This window comes from Stenella coeruleoalba (assembly GCF_951394435.1).
Source record: "Stenella coeruleoalba genome assembly, chromosome: 9".
Taxonomy (NCBI): Eukaryota; Metazoa; Chordata; class Mammalia; order Artiodactyla; family Delphinidae; genus Stenella; species Stenella coeruleoalba.
The window spans coordinates 17,765,389-17,786,873 of record NC_137155.1 but is presented as its reverse complement, the minus strand read 5'-3'; the positions used below and the strand labels follow the sequence as shown (position 1 = coordinate 17,786,873).

Genomic DNA, 21,485 nt, shown 5'->3' with positions numbered 1-21,485 from the left:
ATGAGACTATAATCACTTGGCAAACGTACTTATTAGTAAGTCACACTATGTGGTACAGAATAGTTTGAAATATTTTCTAACCAAACTAGTTCCTTACAATCAGGTGATCTATTTTTCAAGAGTTTTATTTAAAGAAATATACTTGAGCTTGCCAAAAACACATGACGTAACATGTGAAACAGGGAGTAATAATAGCAGCATTAAACTATAATCATACTTTAATACCTTATATAATCAGGGATTCTTCATAAATATCCATGTGAAAGTCCTAGGGCCAAGTACTGGGTAAAGGCCAAGAAAGAGGTAACAGAATGGACACAAGCAGAAAGAGAAGAGTATTAAAGTCACTATTTATTAAGTTAACACCTGGCTTAGTATGTGCAAGCATCACGCTAAATATGTCACATGAATTCTCAATTAATGCTCACAGTAACCTTGTGGGATACTTTCATTAATCCTGTTCCACAAATGAGAAAACTGAGGCACCAATGGGTTAAATCAGGGGTCCCCTACCCCCGGGCCACAGACTGGTACCAGTCCGTGGCCTGTTAGGAACCAGGCTGCACAGCTGGAGGTGAGCGGCGGGCGAGGGAGCGAAGCTTCATCTGCATTTACAACCGCTCCCCAACGCTTGCATTACTGCCTAAGCTCAGCCTCCTGTCAGATCAGCGGTGGCAGAGCACGAACTCTACTGTGAACTGCGCATGCGAGGGATCTAGGTTGCTCGCTCCTTATGAGAATCTATCTAATGCCTGATGATCTGAGGTGGAGCTGAGGTGATGCTAGCTCTGCGGACCGGCTGCAAACACAGATTATCATTAGCAGAGAGGTCTGACTGCACAGAGACCATAATAAATCAACTGCTTGCAGACTCATAATCAAAGCCCTATCAGTGAGTAGCAAGTGAAAACAAGCTCAGGGCTCCCAATGATTCTTCATTATGGTGAGTTGTATAATTATTTCATTACATGTTACAATGCAATAATAACAGAAAATAAAGTGCACAATAAATGTAATGCACTTCCATCATCGCAAAACCATCCCCCCACCCCCCCAAACAGTTCCGCGGAAAAATTGTCTTCCATGAAACCAGTCCCTGGTGCCAAAAAGGTGGGGGACCACTGGGTTAAACAACATGCTCAAGATCACACAGTCACTAAGCAGCAGGACTGGGACACGAAGCCCACACCACTCTGAAGTGCACAGAGCCCATCTCAGGTGCTGTCTACTTGCTATCACCTTTAAGACACACTGTGCAGTAGACCGCAGTGTTATGACTCCTTGTTCCCTAGAGAGAACAAACATTCAGGAAAGATAAACCACGTTCTCAGCGGACACGGCAGCAAGCTGGCTGGAACCCAAGTCTTCTGACTTCTCAGCCAGGGCCTTTCCTCTTCAGTGTACCTGACACGTGTGATAGTTTTAAAAATACGTTCATCACAAATTATTTAATACAACTCTCTTCAAAGGGCAGAACCTAACACTCCCCTCAGTAACTCACTTTTTTTTTCTGATACATTTTATTTTATTTATTTTTAACTGTGTTCCAGTTTCAAGTACCTCACTTCTAACAAATACAATGTGGCAGAAGTGACAGGTGTGAGACTTGCCAGAGTAGGTCATAAAAAGCACTGCAGCGTCCTCCTTGTTCTCTTGGCTCCTCACTCTGGATGAAGCCAGCTGACATGTTGTGAGGACACTCAAGGAGAGGTGCACACGGCGAGGAAGCAAGGCCTCCTGCCGCCAGCCACGTAAGCAAGCCCGCGTGGAAGCGGCTCCTGCAGCCCCAGCCCAGCCTTCGAGTGACTGAAACCTGAGCCAGAGCAGCCCAGCTACGCTGCTTCTGAATGCCCAACCCTCAGCACAACTACGTGGCAATAAATGTTCGTTTTATTAAGGCACCGTGGTTTGTGGGGGTTTCTTTTTCAGCTTTAAGTATAACTGACAAAACTGTAAGATATTTAATGTGTACATCCCAGTAATTAAGCCACTATGTTTTAAGGCAATTTGTTACACAGTAATAATACAACCAGGAAGGAAAACAAGTATCTCACACGTGACCCACACCTTGCCATCAAAATAACAGTGAAACTCAACTACACTTCAATTTAAAAGAAACCTAACAGAAAAAAGTGTAGGTTCAGCAGGTCGCCTGTCAAAAGAAGTTGTGGACTAAGGGGCAATTTCTCAGATTTAGTTTTGCCCTGTGTAATATGGTAGATGATAATTTTTTTCTTATTTTAAAAATCCTCCCCATTTTACAATAATCTTTCCATTACCTTACCTCTTAGAGTCACTATGAGGATTACATGGAAGAATGTGTCCAGCACTTGGCATGATGCCCAATATGCAGTGAAAGTTCAGTAAATACTCACTGTAACTAATCTTGTTTCTTTAATCTGCCCTTCACTAGCAGCTTCCCTTAGACTTCTTAAAAATTCCCAATTCTCAGTAGGGAGCACCTCCATTACAAACCTAAGTTGTCCAAGAGTCTTTTTCACTGGTCTTCATTTACTTCACTTACTCCCCTGCTTTATCTAAAACTCATCCACAACTGTCCCCTCCTTTGGCTCCCAGAGAATGAACTAATAATAACAGGGTCTCTTCTGGCCTCTACTGCTGCTGCTGCTCTCCCTGCCCCTTCGAAATGCAGGTTATCCTCAGAGGTCTCTCCTTGGTCCTCTCCTCTTCATTCTCATACCCTCAATGATGACTTTTGCAGATGCTCTCTGACTCCGAAACATATCACAGCCTCTACTTCTCATCTGAGTCACAGATCCCAATTTCCCCAGCTCAAGAGCCCCACGTGAATGTCTCACAAAAACCTCAAACTCAACAAAATCTGATTTTTTTGCATCTCCCCTTACTCCTCACTTTTTCCCCCTTCTTCCCATGCCCAGCCCTGCTTCTCCTCCTGTGTTAACAGACCAAAATCTGTGAAGTCAGAGGATGAGGTGTCCAAAGTGTTATTAAAATCTTCCCCCTTCTGCTTTCAATAAATGTATGAGGCACTGTGTTAGGTGCCAGGGATACATGGCAAGCTGGACACACCGCCCACCAAGAGCTCACAGGCTAGCATGCTTCCAGTCAGCTGCTAAGCCCTAACGATTCCTCTGTGCAGACTTTTGTGTCCATCCCCGCCTTTCCATTCCTACCGCAGCCACCCCTCCTCTGGCACCTGGACCACCGTGATAATGTGGCCATGTTTCTCCCTTCAGTCTCTGCCCTCACCTCAACCCATCCTTCACAGAGCTGCCCATTCTCTTTCTCAAGCATGTGATCCTGCTATTCAGCCCCTCAAAAGTCTGCAGTGGTTCCCACTGCTTACAGCGAAAGTCAGAATTCCCTCACATTACCTCGACGGCACTCCGTGATTATTCCACTCAAATCACCTTCTGCACCCTGCTATACACTCCACAGGTACACTGACATTTAGGACATCTCATTCTCTCCCTAACACTCGCGCCTGTTTACTAGCTATTCCCTCAGAATGTCATGGCGTCTATGAAAATTCCCTTGTGTAGCCATCCGAATTAACTGATCCTTCCCTTATTTTACACAGCACAATGCCTGTACCTCTATTTGCTATCAACCTCTTCCACTTTCTATCACTGTTAGTTGTTTACTTGCCTGTCTCTTTGACTACATCATAAATCCGACTGCCACTAATTAACTTGGCAATCCTGATGAATCATTGCATTATCTAAGGTTTAACTTTCTCATCAGTAAAATGAAGGGTTAGATTAACTAATTGTTAAGTAACTCCCAACTCCGAAGTTCCATAAGGATGAGTCTTATTTATCTTTGAAAAAGGCAGAATAGCACAGCTCTAAGCTTGGTCTTGGTAGTCAGACAGGTGGTTCCGAATCCCAGCTCTACAACCTACCAGCTCTCAACAATGGGCCTGCTACTTAACATTTCTGGGCCTGTTTCTCATCTGTAAAATAGAGAATAATTAGAATTCTTACAGTTTAAAATTTTTTTTTACTAACTGCTTTAGTCAGATATAATTCACAGATCACACAATTCACCCGTTTAAAATACACGACACAACGACTTTTGGTACATTCACGTACCTGTACAACCATCACCACAATCAATTTTAGAATATTTTCACTACCCCAAAATGAAACTCATATCCATCAACAATCACTCCCCGTTCCCCCCAGCCCTAGGCAATCACTATTTTACTTTCCATCTCTATGGATTTGCCTCTTCTAGGTATTTCATATCAATGGAATAATATAATGTGGTCATTTATCACTGGCTTCTTTCATTTAGCAAAATGTTTTCAAGGTAAACGTATGTTGTAGTAAGAGAACTTCAATTTATTGCTAAATAATATTTCATTGTGTGGATATACTACATTTTTTTAAATTTTATTTATTTATCTATTTATGGCTGTGTTGGGTCTTGGTTGCTGTGCGAGGGCTTTCTCCAGCTGTGGTAAGCGGGGGCCACTCTTCATCGCGGTGCGCGGGCCTCTCACTATCGCGGCCTCTCTTGTTGCGGAGCACAGGCTCCAGACGCGCAGGCTCAGTAATTGTGGCTCACGGGCCTAGTTGCTCCGCGGCATGTGGGATCTTCCCAGACCAGGGCTCGAACCTGTGTCCCCTGCATTGGCGGGCAGACTCTCAACCACTGCGCCACCAGGGAAGCCCAGGATATACTACATTTTGTTTATCCCTTCAGATGGACATTCAGTTGTTTCCACCTGGCCATTAAGAATAATACTGCTCTTTCAGTTTTAAGTAATAAGAAAATGCAACTCCACCTGGCTGAAGCAAAAAACTAAAAGTCCAGCAGGCAGCCCTTGCTTCAGCACAGGTTTAAACATCATCATTAGGACTGACTTTTTCTCCATTTCTTGGCTAGGCTCTGTTCTCTGCTCAGTTTTGGTGACAAAATGGCTTCAATAACTCCATTTCACATCCTCTCACAGTCATGCCAACAGGAGAAAGCAAAAGCCCTGGGGTTAGCTCTGTGTGTGGGCTGCCTCGCTGTGGCCCGAGAGTATAAAACACTAAGTGAAATAGGCTGTGATCTATCCTTGGGAAATGGGGAAGGGACACAAAGGATGTGAACCAAAAACAGATAAGAGATAAACACCACACAAAATTGAGGCCTCTTTCTGGGAGGATAAATGGATTCTGAACAGCTGAAAAATTTTAAAGCCCAATTTTTAAAAACAAAAAAATAAATAAATTTTAAATAATAAAAACCCAACTTAAGGTTGTGGTGACAATGAAAAATAAATGCATATTAAGCATTTAGGAGAATGCTTAACACACAGTAAGTACTTAATAAATGTTAGCTGTTATATTAGCTATTATCTGTATTAGATGAACCACATGAAATTTGATGGAATTTGACATTTAAGAGAAAAAGCCAATTTCATATAGCCCCGTGTCATATATACTCAGCTTAAAATTAAGTCATGTTCAGCCTGCTCTTCCATAATGAAATGTAAAACTGCATCTCAACAGAAGGAATGAGGCTTATTTTCAAAATTTTTAAAACTTCAGTTTATAGAGTCAGAGGAATTTCTCTGCTCTTGTGGAAAATATGAGAGGCAAAGTATGGGAAAGAGAAGTCTCTGAGACCAGTAGTCTGTAAAGCATTTCCTACACTAACAACAATACATACTGTGGTTCAGGCCTGACAGCCACCTTAATCCTTTATTAGCCAAAGCTCTCAACTCAGTCTATTAAGAATTCTTTTCATAGGAAAACATCACTTTGATTTCTTAATATAAGCTAACAGGAAACTAGCACTCCTTTAATAAAATGTAATTTTTCAATCTTGCCCAAAATACATTTATCTCATAAAACAAGGGTTACCAAATGGTTATTTCCCTCTTGGACAGTCTAAACATGATTAAAAAATAATTTTTAAAACTACTACCAGGATCACCTATTCCTTTTATCACGTCTTAGTCTCCTCCCTGTCCCCTTGGTCTAGTTTCAAATTATAGACCTAGATAGAGATCACCTGTTATGAACAATGAATACTTTCTTCATGATTTCTATATCTGATGGTAATTTTGTTGCTCTAATTCACTGTGAGGGCCTATGCTTACACAACATTATCTCCTATCAATATTAGAGCATAAGCCCTTCCTTCCTTATTCCTGATCAACAGTAAAGTCTCTGCTCTGCCCCAAAAAATAAATAAATAAATAACTACAGCAGTTATTACTGAGAAAAATAAAGATTTAAGCTGGCTAAAATAACTGAAAACATATTCATGTTTAGATGCTTAAGAAAATTTTATAATAATTCCAGTTTTCCCTTTTGCCTATTATAAAAATTCCTAAAATACAACTGAAGCACCATAAAATAACTAATAGCTGCCACTTACCATTTACTATGTACCACACACATATTACTTTATTTAATCCTTACATTTATTCTCTGAGAGGTATGATTAGATCTATTTTAAGGAAAAAAAATTGAGAGTTAGAAAAATTAAATAATTTATCCAACCCCACTGAGAAAAGTGATGCCTTCAAAACTTGAACCCTGGTCAGCTGCCTCTGGCAACAATATCAGCCTCAGCAAAGAATATTCAAAGACTGATCAAACTTTAGGAAAAGGGGAAACTATTACTTCTTCTCAGCTAAGTTGGGGAAGTGAGATAGCCTTTGCCTACACCAAGTAAGAGGATTCAAACGTTAAGAGTAAAATTATACAGCTCAGGATCCTCTGAAAGGTAAATGTATCCTCGAGTGTCCCTCAACTTGATCGCAATGACACTGCAGGTAGTGAGCATCAGTGGAGCCAAGGGGAAGAGAAGAACAGTTCTACTATTACGGTTATACCTACAGGGTGCTGATGACTACAAAAGGATATGGAAAGCCTCAGCCTTGTAGCTACTGAAAAACAAAAACGAGTTTTTAAAGCTAAGATAGAAAACACAGTTAAACCTTTTTTTAAAAAACTGTCTTATTGTATACTAAAAGTGCCTACATAAAGCAACTTCTCTCTCACTCCTACCATACATGCACATGATAAAACAGTCCAGGCCCTTGTGACATATTAAAAGTAGTCTCGGGCTTCCCTGGTGGCGCAGTGGTTGAGAACCTGCCTGCTAATGCAGGGGACATGGGTTTGAGCCCTGGTCTGGGAAGATCCCACATGCCGTGGAGCAACTAGGCCTGTGAGCCACAACTACTGAGCCTGCGCGTCTGGAGCCTGTGCTCCGCAACAAGAGAGGCCGCGACAGTGAGAGGCCCGCGCACCGTGATGAAGAGTGGCCCCTGCTTGCCACAACTAGAGAAAGCCCTCGCACAGAAACGAAGACCCAACACAGCCAAAAATTAATTAATTAATTAATTAAAGAAAAAAAAGTAACAAATGTTCAAGTACAATTGGTGTCTTAAAAAGAAAGAGCAGTCTCCATTCAGAGAAAGAGAATATATTTTCTTTTCTTTTTTTTAAATTTATTTTTATTTTTGGCTGCATTGGGTCTTCGTTGCTGTGTGGGCTTTCACTAGTTGCAGTGAGTGGGGGCTTATCACTGCGGTGGCTTCTCTTGTTGCAGAGCATGGGCTCCAGGTATGCGGGCTTCAGTAGTTGTGGCACGTAGGCTCAGCAGTTGTGGCTCACAGGCTTAGCTGCTCTGAGGCATGTGGGATCTTCCCAGACCAGGGATCAAACCCATGTCCCCTGCACTGGCAGGCAGATTCTTAACCACTGCGCCACCAGGGAAGTCCCAAGAGAATATATTTTCGCCTTTCTTTTTCTGACAGTAAAGGGAGGAATTTAAAAATAAAAATTTAAAAGTAAGGTTCTTGGCTTCCCTGGTGGCACAGTGGTTAAGAATCTGCCTGCCAATGCAGAGGACACGGGTTCGAGCCCTGGTCCGGGAAGATCCCACATGCCGCGAAGCAACTAAGCCCGTGCGCCGCAACTACTGAGCCCGCAAGCCACAACTAGTGAAGCCCACATGCCTAGGGCCCGTGCTCCGCAACAAGAGAAGTCACTGCAATGAGAAGCCCATGCACCACAATGAGTAGTCGTCTCCGCTCGCAACGACTAGAGGAAGCTCATGTGCAGCAACAAAGACCCAACGCAGCCAAAAATAAAATAAATGAAATAAATAAAATTATTTTTAAAATTAAATAAATAAAATAAAAATAAGGTTCTTGGGAATTTCCTGGCGGTCCAGTGATTAGGATTCCATGCTTCCACTGCAGGGGGCCGAGTGGCAAGGTCAAAAAATTAAAATTAAAAATTAAAAACAAATGAACAAAAAAACCCCACAACTCAAGAATGACCTTTGGCTCCCACTGAATTGCCTTCTTCCCACTTTCTGGACAAATCCTGAGTTTCCCTACTGACTTCTCTCAACCAATCCCAGTCAGGCAGTCCCCCAACCTAAGAGACGGTTGATAAAACAAAAAGTGCCTCAAGTGCTTTGAAACCCCACGCATTCATGCGTAATCTGCTTTAACAAATCTGTAAAGTCATGTATTTTCTGCCTCTAGGAAGGTATGAAACAAAGGAACTTTGGATCACAAAATGTTCATTACCTTCTGTGGTGATAAAACTTCCAGATGACCCCACAGTTGAAACACTGCCATAGCATTTAACAAACTAATAAACAAAAACAAAACAAAAAAAGGTTCTTGCAATAATCTCTTTAGGGGCTAAAAACTTTACCTTCTGTTTAGTCCCAGAATGGCTTGCTTTCTGCAGACTAAATGGTAGTTTCAAAAGCCAGTGAATCAGAATCCAGGACTCTAAACCAGCACGGTAAACTGGCTCAGGAACTAAAAGATAATTGACTGTAATCAAGTAACTGCTTCTTCAGTCACCCTCACTGCTCCTTCACTGAAACTTCTCTACTGAGAGAGAAAAAGAGAAATAAAGGCCTGAAGAATTTTAAGCTCTGTTCCAAGAAGCTGCCTTGGAAAGCACTACAGTGGATGAGGGAAAGACCAGGTGGTTAGGACCAAGCCCTCACCTGCCAATTCTCCCAGAATAGAGCCACTTTTTCCTCTTTACATATGATAGAGTTCTATGTAAAATTTTATTTAAAAAGCATTCTGAAAAAAAAAAAAAAAAAAAAAAGCATTCTGCAGGAATTCCCTGGTGGTCCAGTGATTAGGCCTCTGTGCTTTCACTGCCAAGGGCCCAGGTTCAATCCCTGGTGGGGGTGGGAATAAAAGCATTTTGCTACTACAAAGCAAGAGTGAAAAACACTTGTTCAGATGCTCTCTAAAGTCCTGGCTACTTCACTGCATTCTCAGATTCACAGCCTTATGCAATAAATTTCAGGTGTGAAAGACACAGTCAATTTTATATCAGTGCTGCAATTAATGTTCAGTTACATCCCATTTTAGGATAAAACACAACACGCATGCACCCCCCACCAAAAAAAACCATCAACGGGATATTCTAAAAATAAAAATAATCAATAGGATAAGATTCCCTGTGTAAGTGGTGGCAACAGCTGACTGACAGCAGAAACAATAGCAGCAAGCTGTGTTCCGTGGATGTCACAAGCAACAACAGCACCTGCCAACCAATGCAAGCAGCCAGGCACAGGAGTCCCAAGAGCCAGGCAGTGCTTTTCAGTGCATTGTCTGTCTTATCTCTTCCACATCTCAAACTTCTGTTTCCTGGGGTTACAGAGGTATCCCTGGGCTGCAGTCTGTCTTTACTCCTTCTCCCACCCTGCCTAGTTCACACAATCATCTCGGGGCACATCTACTACACTGAGGTACCACAGGGGACGTGACACCCACACACCACGCTCAGCTAAGGCGAGTAACAGTCTTGTGTGTCACAACCAAATTTAAAGCCATCAATAATCTCATCCACATGTTCCCTTTTGTCCCTATCCTTTTAGGCTCCACATTCTAAGACCCTAACTAGAGAATTCTAATGCCTAAAAATACTTACATTAAGAATATGTCCAAGAATTAGCTGAAATAAATGCACTCTGGAATTGATAGGCCAATTATTAATTTTAAACTTATCAGCAAAGCAGTTTGACTATAAAGATATTCAATGTGGAAGTGAATTCAAACACCAGGGACAAAACATTACATTTTGTAGGATTTATCCAGTAAGGCTAAGAACTCAGCATAAAGTATCATATATGCCCAAGTATAAACCATGGTCTTTTCCCAGAAATTATCCCGCAAAAAAGAAGTAGTTCCCTTAGATTCTAGTCCTTATAAAGACTTTATAATGATAGACTGCTCTCTCAAGTACCTTATTTTTAACATAATAAGGCAAAAAAAAAATCTTCAGAAGGAAATGAACAATCAGGATTACAGTAATGCTAGGCTTGATGGCAGAGGGTAATAGAATGACCATTCCTAGAGGACCCTGACTCGGAGGAGTCTTGGTGAGACCTAGAAGAGAGGGGAGGAGGGATGAAACACTCTTCATTGACTGAGGATTGATTAGGGAACTGTCCGAAATCACTTTAATCCATACTAATTTAGGAGACATCAACCCAATATAATTAATTTTAAAAGAGGCAAATAGGGCTTCCCTGGTGGCGCAGTGGTTGAGAGTCCGCCTGCCGATGCAGGGGACAAGGGTTCGTGCCCTGGTCCGGGAAGATTCCACATGCCACGGAGTGGCTGGGCCCATGAGCCATGGCTGCTGAGCTTGCGCGTCTGGAGCCGGTGCTCCGCAACAGGAGAGGCCACAACAGTAAGAGGCCCGCGTACCGCAAAAAAAAAAGAGGCAAATAATTTCAACACATTTTTGGAATTATTCCTCCTCATTAATGCTGTACACAGCCTTTTAAAAAGCAAGTCAAGGGCTTCCCTGGTGGCGCAGTGGTTGAGAATCCGCCTGTCAATGCAGGGGACATGGATTCGAGCCCTGGTCCGGGAAGATCCCACATGCCGCGGAGCAACTAAGTCCCTGTGCCACAACTACTGAAGCCTGCGCTCTATAGCCCGTGAGCCACAACTACTGAAGCGGGCGTGCCTGGAGCCCGCGCTCGGCAACAAGAGAAGCCACCCTAATGAGAAGCCCGCGCACCGCAACGAAGAGTAGCCCCCCCTCGCCGCAACTAGAGAAAGCCCACGTGCAGCAACGAAGACCCCATGCAGCCAAAAATAAATAAATAAATTTATAAAAAAAGAAACTAAATATCATAACTAAACATTTGACTACTCCATCTATATCTCTAAAATTTATACTTTCAAGTTGTATAGAATTTTAAACTTTTCATTGGGGAGTTAGGGGACTTACAACCAAGGCCATCTTATATTCAGGTACATAAAGTATCCGATAATACAAACTCAATGTGAAATGTTCCCCTGGAGACATACACAACGGAATAGAGCACGCCCGCCAAAACAAAGGAAAGAAAGAAAAAAAGACCTGCTAATAGCCAGCCACACAAATCACTCTAAGGCCACCAGCCTAGATTAGACCGTACCACCTTTAACCTTGGCTGACAGCGCTCCTGGAATCAAGGCAGGGTACAAGCTTAAAAACCTGGCAACTGCAGGTAATAACTTTTCTTTCTTTGAAAACAGAACACAAGATTTGGTGGTAAAAATCTGGGGACCTGTTAGACCTTTGATACAAACACAGAGCAAGACAAAAATCTCTTTAATTCTTAGTCATCAACACAAAAAATACTTTATCTACCTGGACCAGATGATGAGACAAAGATAGGTAATTTCTTTACAAACTGTCAAGTTTAAAAAAAGAAAGAGGGAGGGAGGGAAGAAATACTAACCCCTGAAATATAAAGGCCATCAATGATGAACTAAATTTAAAAATCTAATGAACTCTTCTCAAATCTTATTCTCCTTAAACTTCCCTATCCCATATATTGCTATTTACCCTCTTTAAGCTGATCTTTAGCTTCCCTTCTCTTATTCTGTCCAATGGCACTCTCCAAGTTTCAGGCTCCAGCCCTCTTCTCTCCTCCCCCTTCTCTTCAGTAAGCTGATCTTGCCGTCCTAATTGTCCTCAAAGGTGTATTCTACTCCCAGTCTCCCACCTCCAAACCAACTCTCCTTATCCTCCTTTAGGATATCTGTCACTTCAAAAACAGTGTGCCTAAAACAAAATCTCTATCCCATCTCCAACCAACTTCTCCCAACTTTCTTAGTCTTCATTAAGTGTAACATTTTCAGTAAAACTGCCATTGTTTTTATTGCTTTCCTGTTCATGTCCCATAATTAGTTAGTTCTAGCCCTGCTGACTCTTCTTTAAAAGAACTTTTCAAAATTGGAAGTCTTAAACAGGTTCACTGTCTTTGACTCAATATTTCCATTTCTAAGATTCCACATAATCTGAGAAAATCTGAAATGCAGACAAAGATATTCGCTGAAGTATTATAATGCCTGAAACAGTAAACATGTTTCCAGCAATAAAGAAATATTTAAACAAATTAAGCAGTTAAGTAAATTAGAATATTACTCAGTCACTAATAACTGGTTATGAGAAAAAAATTTTTAACTTCTTTTTAAAAAATATTTATTTATTTGCCGCACCACACGGCATGTGGGATCTTAGCTCCCGGACCAGGGATCGAACCCAAGACCCCTGCATTGGAAGCCCAAAATCTTAACCACTGGACCGCAAGGGAAGTCCCGGTTATGAGAAAATTTTAAGGACATTAAAAATGTTAATGACAAAATGTTAAATAAGGAAAGCAGCATACAAAATCATACATGAGATGATTAAGTAACAAAAAACACAGGGATGAAAAAAAGACTAGAAGGAAAAATAACAAAATATTAATAATGTCCCATTTGTATCATGCTGGATGGTGACAATGTGAGTCATTTTTGTTTTCTTCTTCTTTTTTTTTTTTTTTGGCCTGGCCACAAGGGATCTTAGTTCCCCAACCAGGGATTGAACCCAGGGCCCAGGTACTGAAAACACCAAGTCATATCCACTGGACCACCAGGAAATCCGTTTGTTTTCTTCTTTACATATTTCTATAGTTTCCAGATATGGTACATAATATTTTAAAAATCAGGAAAAAAGGGGACTTCCCTGGTGGTGCAGTGGTTGAGACTCTGCGCTTCCAATGCAGGGGGCCTGGGTTTGATCCCTAGTCAGGAAACTAGATCCCACATGCTGCAACTAAGAGTTCACATGCCACAAGTGAGGAGCACGCTGGCTGCAACTAAGGAGCTGGCAACCCATAAGTAAGGAGCCGGCCTGCTGCAACTAAGACCCAGCGCAAATAAATAAATAAATCTACATTAAAAAAATAAATAAAATCAGAAAAAAGGTAATTTTTTAAATGTGTTTCCAATTCAAGACTTGTCAGGTCTCCCTAAATTAATCCTCAAAGTATATATTATTTTAAACTAAATAGCAAAAATAAACTGGAGAAGGAACTCAGAAATATAATCTTAATGTATGTAAGAAATGCCCAAAAAATTCTGAAAACAAGAGTGACAAGGTGGGGGGGGGGGGAAGAGTGACAAGGTGTATATAGGAGATGTGGGAGAGCCCTTGCCCTACCAAAACCTAAAACGTACTCAGAACTACAGTAAATAAAAAAATAGGGAATTAAAGCAGAAACAGAGTAATCAACACCTCAATACTCATACATGGAGAGATGCAATAGCGTTGGGGTGACCAGCCAAATCATTTAGAAAAAAATAAGACAGCAATAACCACAGCCTAATAACCACAGCCAACCTTTACTGCACACTTACCACGGGTCCAAAACCTTGGGGCCAGATGTCACTGCATTTCAGTTTCTTGGGTTTTCCAAAGACAGTATGATATTGGTGCCTATTTTATGTACTATGTAAGACTGCAAGGTCTAGGAGCATGTTTTTAAAACATGCAGCCTACAGCCTTCCTGTTCTCAGAGGAAGAAGAGATCTCCCTTCCGTACAATACAAACCTGTGCTCTGATCACATCCCCTCCTGTCAACTCAGGGCGTTTGCTCCAAATTCCCCTTCTTGTCATTATTTTCAACCTCTCCCTTTCTACTAGCTCCTTGTCATTCGCTTACATTTGAGAGGGGAAAAAACACTCCTCAGGAACCACTCCCTTGCTACCTTTTCTCCTTTACACAAAGAAAGCTTATTCAATTAGTAACCTTTTAAAAAGAAAAAACAAAAAGACTACAGTGTCATCCCATTCACTCATAGGGCTGCAGGCTCCCTGTGGCCAAAAGCACTGTGCTGAGACTACTCCAGGTGTGGGCTCTAATGATTTCCTAACTGCCAAAGTCAAAGGCCACCATCAGGGTTCATCTCACTTGAATTATTTTGCAGACTGTGCTCTTCCCTTCTTGAAATGCCCTTGGTTTCTGTGATTCAACTTTCTCCTGATTCTCCTATCCCTCTGGCTCCTCCTTTACCCTACCTATGGCTTTCTTCTCTTCACATTCAACACCTTCAGCCAGCTGCCACCAACACTATACCCAACAACTCCCATTTGCATTTCTAACCAGAGCTCTTCCCAGCGCTCTAGCGGTTAACACTCACCAATGTCTCTAACTGGAAGTGAACCACACACCTGTAACTGCCTAACAAAAGCCATCATTAGCTTTTCCCAAAGCTGCTGTGCATTCTTTACCTTGAGGAATGGCAACACCATCCACAAATTTAGCTAATTCAGAAACCTGGGATTCATCCTAGACCCCTCCCACTCTCCTCCCACATTAAATTGGACACCAAATGCAGTGAATTCTACCCCCTTAATACCCATCAGTCACCTGAAGCTGGATCTCTTTCCTCTAAGCCATTCTCTACACAGCAGATAGAGTAACCTTTCTAAACATCTCAATCTGTACCCACAGCAATGAGCCCCACTCAATGCTCACCACATCCTGCACCCCAGCCACACTTCCCTGCTTGACATTCCGAGAACACAATCATGCCACTTACACCTCCACATGTTTACGCCAACTGCAGCGTTGCTTTTGCTTGGAAGGCCCTCACCCTGCCACCTATTTACTTGGGAAATTATTATTGGCTCTTCAAGATCCAGTTTAACACAACTCTGTGAATCTACTAAAACCTATTGAACTGTGCACTTTAAGTAGATGAACTGTATGGTATGTAAATTATATCTCAACAAAACTCATAATTTTCTGTGAGAAAAAAGACTTCCCATCCGATTTTTTAAAAATAGGCAAAAGACAAAACAGGTACTTCACAAAATAAAAAATTTCAAATGACCAATAGACATACGAAAAGATCTTCGAAACCATCACTCAGGCAAATGCAAATTAAAACCACAGTAAGGTATCAGTACATATCCAGAAGAGCTAAAATTAAAAAGAATGACATGATCAAGTATTACAAAGATGCGGAACAATCGAAACTTCATACACTGCAGGTGGGAGTGTAAAGCAGTTCAATCAAAACTATTTCATAATATAACTGGGAAAAAAATCTCTGCAATTACTACTAAGACTAAGCATACACCTCTTCTATAACCTAGGAATCCCACTGCTAGAGTATATCCCCAAGAGAAATAAGTGCTAATGTCCACAAAAGGACATGTACAAGAATGCTAACAGGGGGCTTCCCTGGTGGCGCAGTGGTTGAGAGTCCGCCTGCCGATGCAGGGGACACGAGTTCGTGCCCCGGTCCGGGAAGATCTCACATGCCGCGGAGTGGCTGCACCCGTGAGCCATGGCCGCTGAGTCTGCGTGTCTGGAGCCTGTGCTCCACAATGGGAGAGGCCACAGCAGTGAGAGGCCCGCGTACCGCAAAAGCAAAACAAACAAACAAAAACAAAAAAAAGAATGCTAACAGGGACTTCCCTGGTGGTGCAGTGGTTAAGAATCCACCTGCCAAGGCAGGGGACACGGGTTAGAGCCCTGGTCCCAGAAGATCCCACACGCCGCGGAGAAACAAAGCCCGTGCGCCACAACTACTGAAGCCCACGCGCCTAGAGCTCGTGCTTCGCAACAACAGAAGCCACCGCACCACAACGAAGTGTAGCTTCCGCTAGCCGCAACTAGAAAAAGCCCGCGCACAGCAACAAAGACCCAATGCAGCCAAAAATAAAGTAAAATAAATTTTAAAAAAGATTTTTTTTAAAAAAAGGTGTTAAAAAAGTAATTTACAACCAAAAAGTGTAAAGAACCCAAATGTTCATCAATGAATGGATAACTACAACACAGTAATATCAACACAATGAAATGTTACTTGGCAATATAAAGGAATGAAGTACCAATACATACTACAACATGGATGAACCTTGAAAGCATTATGCTAAGAGAAAGAAACCAGACAGAAGATCATATGCTGTATGATTCCATTTATATGAAACATCCAGAATAGATAAGTTTATAGAAAGAGAAAATAAATTAATGAATGCTGGGGTCAAGGGAGAATGGGGAATGACAAGCAAGTACAGTGTTTTTTTGGGGGGGGGGTGATGAAAATATTCTGGAATTAGATAACAGTTGCACAACTTTGTGAATATACTAAAAAAACAGCAAGTTACACACTTTAAAAACTAAATTCTTAAAAAACCAATTTTACAGTATGTGAATTATGTTTCAAGAAAAAAGTTACATGTGAGGAAAAAAATCAATAAAAACCAAAAAAATTCTTTAAAACATTTTATACATATGCACAGGTCCCAAAGCAAAAATCTATCCCAAGCCATGTGATTTAGCTAATTCTTAAGAATTAGGTCTTCCCTGCTAGCTCTTCCCTGCTGCCTGTTACAAAGCAGCACAATTAATAATTAGCAAACTAAACTCACTGGAACAATCTGACAAGCTAACAATCTCAGTTCAGAAATCATAATCTTATTTCTGACAACTACAAATTCTAGTGTTCTAAAAAGGCTGCCTATAGGAACTGGCGCAATTCACAAAAGCTCACAGAATTGAACTGAATTAAAATGAATGAAGTGCCACTTGCACATACAAGCATATGACAAAAGTAGATCATATTACATCAAGCCAGGCCCATGTAGTCACATAATGCAAGTCTGCCAGTCATTATATTAATATAGTTTAAAATTAGATCTATTACTCTCTTTCCTCCTCTGGAGAATTAATCAAAAAGCAAAAACACTGGGCATCAGGAGACCTGAATTCTGGTCCAAACTAAGCTAGTTGTGTGACCTTACCCTCTATTAGAGCTGTCTGTAAAATGAGGAATACCTCCGAGGCTACGAGTCTCCTGAAGTCCCTCTACCATCACCTCTCCCCCGTGCCACTCTGTGCACCCAGAGTCAAGTCATCATGGTTTCCCCACGTACTATGGAAGGCCAGCTCTCGGTTTCTACTTCTCCCCACCCGCTATAATCCATTCTCTACATTGACAGCCAGTACTCTTTTCAAAACAGGAATCAGATCCTGCCACTCCCATCCATATGCCTCCCAGGTGCCTACAAGGCCAGGCCCTACCCGTTCTGACTCCTCCCCCCTCACCATCCTCTTGGGTAGCACTCTAGCCACTCTGACCTTTGGGTTCCTCCAACATTCCTAGCCCATTCCTCTCCAGGGCCTTTGCCACACTCCCATCTCCTCCGCCTTATTCTAACTTCCGTTCAAATGTCACCTCCTCAGAGAACTGAGTGTGGATTCTGGTCCAAGCCTGCTTAGATTCAACTTAATAGCTGGACATGTTACTCACTCATGCTGTACCCCCGTTTCATCTGTAAAGTGGTAACAACACTGCCTACCTCACAGAATTATCAAAAGGGATAAACGCATGTAAAGCAAGCAGCAAATAGACTGGCATGGTTTTCAAATGTCATCTATCACTATACTTAAGGCACCCCATCTTCATTTTCTCCCTCTCCCTGAGCACTGTCTGGAACTGCCTTCTTTGTCATTCGCTTTAGGGTTCCAAAACCCCCATAGAATGTAAGCTTCGTGAGGCGCTTGCCTTGCCTTGTTCAAAGCTCTACCACCATTTCCCAGGAAAGGCATGCACACACTTGTTGAATATATGAATAAATCAATCACATCAAGGATTCCTTTAAAATAATACTGGCTTGATTCAAAGAATTAAGTGAAAAACTGCCTCAAACAGTTATGTAATGGGGCTGGTCTCCTCCTGGTCCTTGCAGACTGACCAGTTCATTTAGTCACTGGCTGAGGCGTTTCTGTCAAATCTAGTCACATAACTACAACAGACAACGAAAAAAGCTAATAGATTAACCTGTGAGAGTAGAAGTTGAATACCGTGGGTACATGCTAATTCTCTGTAAACATACCACATAAATCCAAACTGCAGCACACCAAAAAAGGCTCTGGCCATTAGGAAAGTCATACCCTGAAATATGAAAATATGAAACAGTGACTTTAACTAAAACTGTTTTTCTACATGTACATATATATATAAAAAACATACAGTTATATATATCCACCTACACACACACACACACACACAGAGCCATCCCCAAAACTAGGGGGATGCTTTTTTCAACTCCTTTTAACTTTTCTTAACAAAATGGGCTATGTGGGAATAAATGTTTTGAACTGAAAGTTGTGCCCCAACTCAGGAGCCTAAACATTACAGTTCTCCTTACTTATGGACTAAATTTCCATCACTCACCAAAGGAAATCCCAAATATAAGGTTCTGATTACTAGTATTAATTTTTAAAGCATCTAAAACTAACAAATATCCATTGAGATTTAACATCTTAAGACTCCAACATCTAATTTTTACCCACCAGGTCAAGCCCTTAATAAATATTTTTCCCTCGCTCTAGTAGTTTTTTTTTAATTGTTTTTTTAAGAAAGGCTTTATTATGTCGGTATCTACATTTTATGAAATCCTTAACATAATTTCAAGTTATATTCCGGTTTGAATGAACACAAATCCTGTCATGATACATCACATTAGTAATGACTTAGGCAGTTTTCATAGACGCCACCAACGGTTATGAAATTCGCCAGGCTGAGACCAAAGCGAAGAAGGGAAAAAGCCTAGGAATGCTGCAGGCTAGTCCCCCAAAGAAAACAAACCAACCAAAAATGCTTCGTGATTTTATTTAAAGATGATCACGGACGATCCCCATAATGCCAAATATATACCACAGAGTTCTTTCTTTCTCAAATGGAAGAGTGAAGCCACAAATCTAGGAGGAGGAGTAATCTACGCTGGTAGATTCTTCAAAATTAGGAAAGAAAGGGAAAGGAGACGCGGCGGCGCTCTGCGGTCTCGGAGCCGCTCTCCAGGAAAGGCTTCCCGGGCGCCGGCCGCTCCCACTCCGGTCCGCGGCCAGGCTGGAGGTGGCTGGCGGCTGGCATGTTTGAAATATCACCACCCTATTCATCGCCTCCCGGCACAATGAGGCGCTGGGCAGCCGCGCCGAGGACCGCCCGCGCACACGCCCACCCGCCCCGCGCAGCCCGAGACCCGGGCGCAGCCGCGTCGCAGCGAAGTCACGCTCGGCCCGGGCAGAAAGTTTCGGAAAAAAAACCAAGCGCCGAAACGCACAGGTTTCAGAGCTGAACTCGTGCCAGGAACACGCCCGAGGCAAACCACTTGACAACCAGCTCCGGTTTTCAGCAGAAAGGCCGAGAGGCGGGGGCCGGAGAGGAAGAGGAGGCAACACACACACACACACACACACTCTCTCTCTCTCTCTCTCTCTCTCTCTCTCTCACACACACTCGGCTCCTCTTCCTCTAGGGCCCCGGCGCCCAGGTGGGAGCGATACCGCAGCCTCACGCCCGCACGCGGCGCCGGGGCCCGGGCAGCGGGCGCCAGCTCCTCTCCCAGGAAGGCCCGGGACCCCCGGGCCACCTCGGCGCGCAGGAGAGGGTGCGCACGCCCGGCGCTTCCTTCCCCGTCCGCCCCCAACGACCGCGGAGACTGGGGGCCCCAGGGGCCCGGGGTCAGGGGATGCTCGGCGGGCCGGCCGCGGGCTCGCGCGCGCCCCTCCCCCCGCCCCTCCCCCCGGGCCGCCCGCGGGGCGCGCAGGAGGCGAGAGCCGGCGTCCCGGGGGATCAGCTCGCCCGCCCGCCCGCCCCGGGAATCCGGGCAACTTTCCCCTGCGCGGTCTCGGGCTAACCCCGACCGGGCGGAGGCGGGGGTCCGGGGGCTAGCGCGGCGTGGACTCACTTTTTCGGATGTTTCTCTCTTTTCGGCCTCCGCTTTCGGGCCTGAATGGCCAGCACTGAGGAAAGAAGACACACATTAACGGTCGGGCAGGCCGGCGCGGGGCCGCGTGGCGGGGAGAAGGGGACGCTGCGGGCCACTCACCTTTCCGGGAGCTCATCCCGACGCGGGGGAAGTGGGGCGGGGGGCTTCGCGGCGGCGGCGGCAGCGGCAGCGGCAGCAGCTGCACCGGCAGCAGCGTCGCGGGAGCCGAGCCGAGCCGAGCTGCAGCCTCCACTCACTCCGCCGGCCGGGAGGAGGCGGGAACCGCGCCTGCGCCGCCGCCGCAGCCGCCGCTCCCGCGGGGGGCCCAACAAAACCCGCCCCCGGCCGGCCCCGCCCCCGCCCCGCCCCGCCCGCCAACCCGCAACCCCCCCGCCCGGTGGGGTCGAGACCCCCGTGCCGGCCCCGCCCGCGCGCCCGCACCCACCCGCCTAGCCCACCTGTGCGGAAGTGACCCCCCCACGACCACCACCACTCCCTCCCATGCCTCCTCCACCCCAGCCCGCAGCCCGGGCCTCCGCCTCCTGCGCCCCTGCGGCTGGCCCAGGCCTCCCGTCCCTCCTGGGCACGCGGCCTGCGCGACCCTCCCTCTCCAACCACAGCCTCTCTCCTACCCACCCCGGCGGGTCGCGCCGCCCGCTTCTCCATGCGCCCTTCCTTGGCCGGCACCTCCGCGGGTCTCACACCACCTCTCCTCACGCGGCCTCTTCTCCCCCTTTGCTCCTCTACATCCTTGCATCCCCATGAGCGCCGCTTCCTCCTCTCTGGCGGGTGTGGAAAGGGCACAGGACCAAGAGCTGGGAAACCTGGGTCTTTCACCAGCTGTGTGACCTTGGAAAAGTCATCTTATCTCTCACCTTTATCTACCCCACAGGATTGCTTGAGTGTAATGAAGGAAAAGATGCAAATAGCACAGATAGTAGGATTAAGCTTTTGCACATGAATTAAGGTCCAGTTCAATAAATTCCATGTGTCTAACAATTCAGCACAACAACCCACCAAGGAGTTATTTCTTACAAAGAGGAAACTGAGTCCTGAAGAGGTTAAACAGTTTACCCAGCAATGATTCAAATTTAGGCCTACCTGACTCTAATCAAGTTGATTGGGGGATAAAATAACTGCAGTGATCCGTTGTTTATTTAAATAATTATAATAGTTTTGAAAAATATTCATCCTGACCATTTACCCTCTCAACTATATTCTTAACTGATCAGAGTAGCTAACCTTACTATAAAGATCTTAAACCCACTAGAACAGCGCTGCTTGAACTTGAAGAGCTTTTTACTTTCTCGATTTTTTTATTTTCAAACATATCAAACGTACAGAAAAGTTATGAGAAAAATACAGTGGCCACCCATATTACCCCATATTCACCAATTTTGAATATTTCACCACATTTGCCTTCCCCGTGTGTACGGGTTTTTGGTTTTGTTTTG

The 21,485-nt window shown here is 43.9% G+C and overlaps 1 protein-coding gene across 7 annotated transcripts in view; it reads right to left on the bottom strand.

Moving 5' to 3' along the window:
* SRPK2 (SRSF protein kinase 2) overlaps positions 1 to 20,794 on the bottom strand; it is a gene marked incomplete at its 5' end in the record, with an annotated part of 223,919 nt that extends 203,125 nt beyond the window's left edge. For 3 of the 7 annotated variants that reach the window (XM_079932067.1, XM_079932065.1, XM_079932071.1), the window contains 2 exons: positions 20,011 to 20,065; positions 20,152 to 20,320. In XM_079932067.1, coding sequence (XP_079788193.1) covers positions 20,011 to 20,065; positions 20,152 to 20,167 — 71 coding nt within the window. Of the gene's footprint in view, positions 1 to 18,153; positions 18,213 to 20,010; positions 20,066 to 20,151; positions 20,321 to 20,667 lie in introns of those variants that run through there. The other 4 variants (XM_079932073.1, XM_079932074.1, XM_079932070.1 and 1 more) reach the window with 3 other exon arrangements.
* Positions 20,795 to 21,485: the final 691 nt, after the last annotated feature.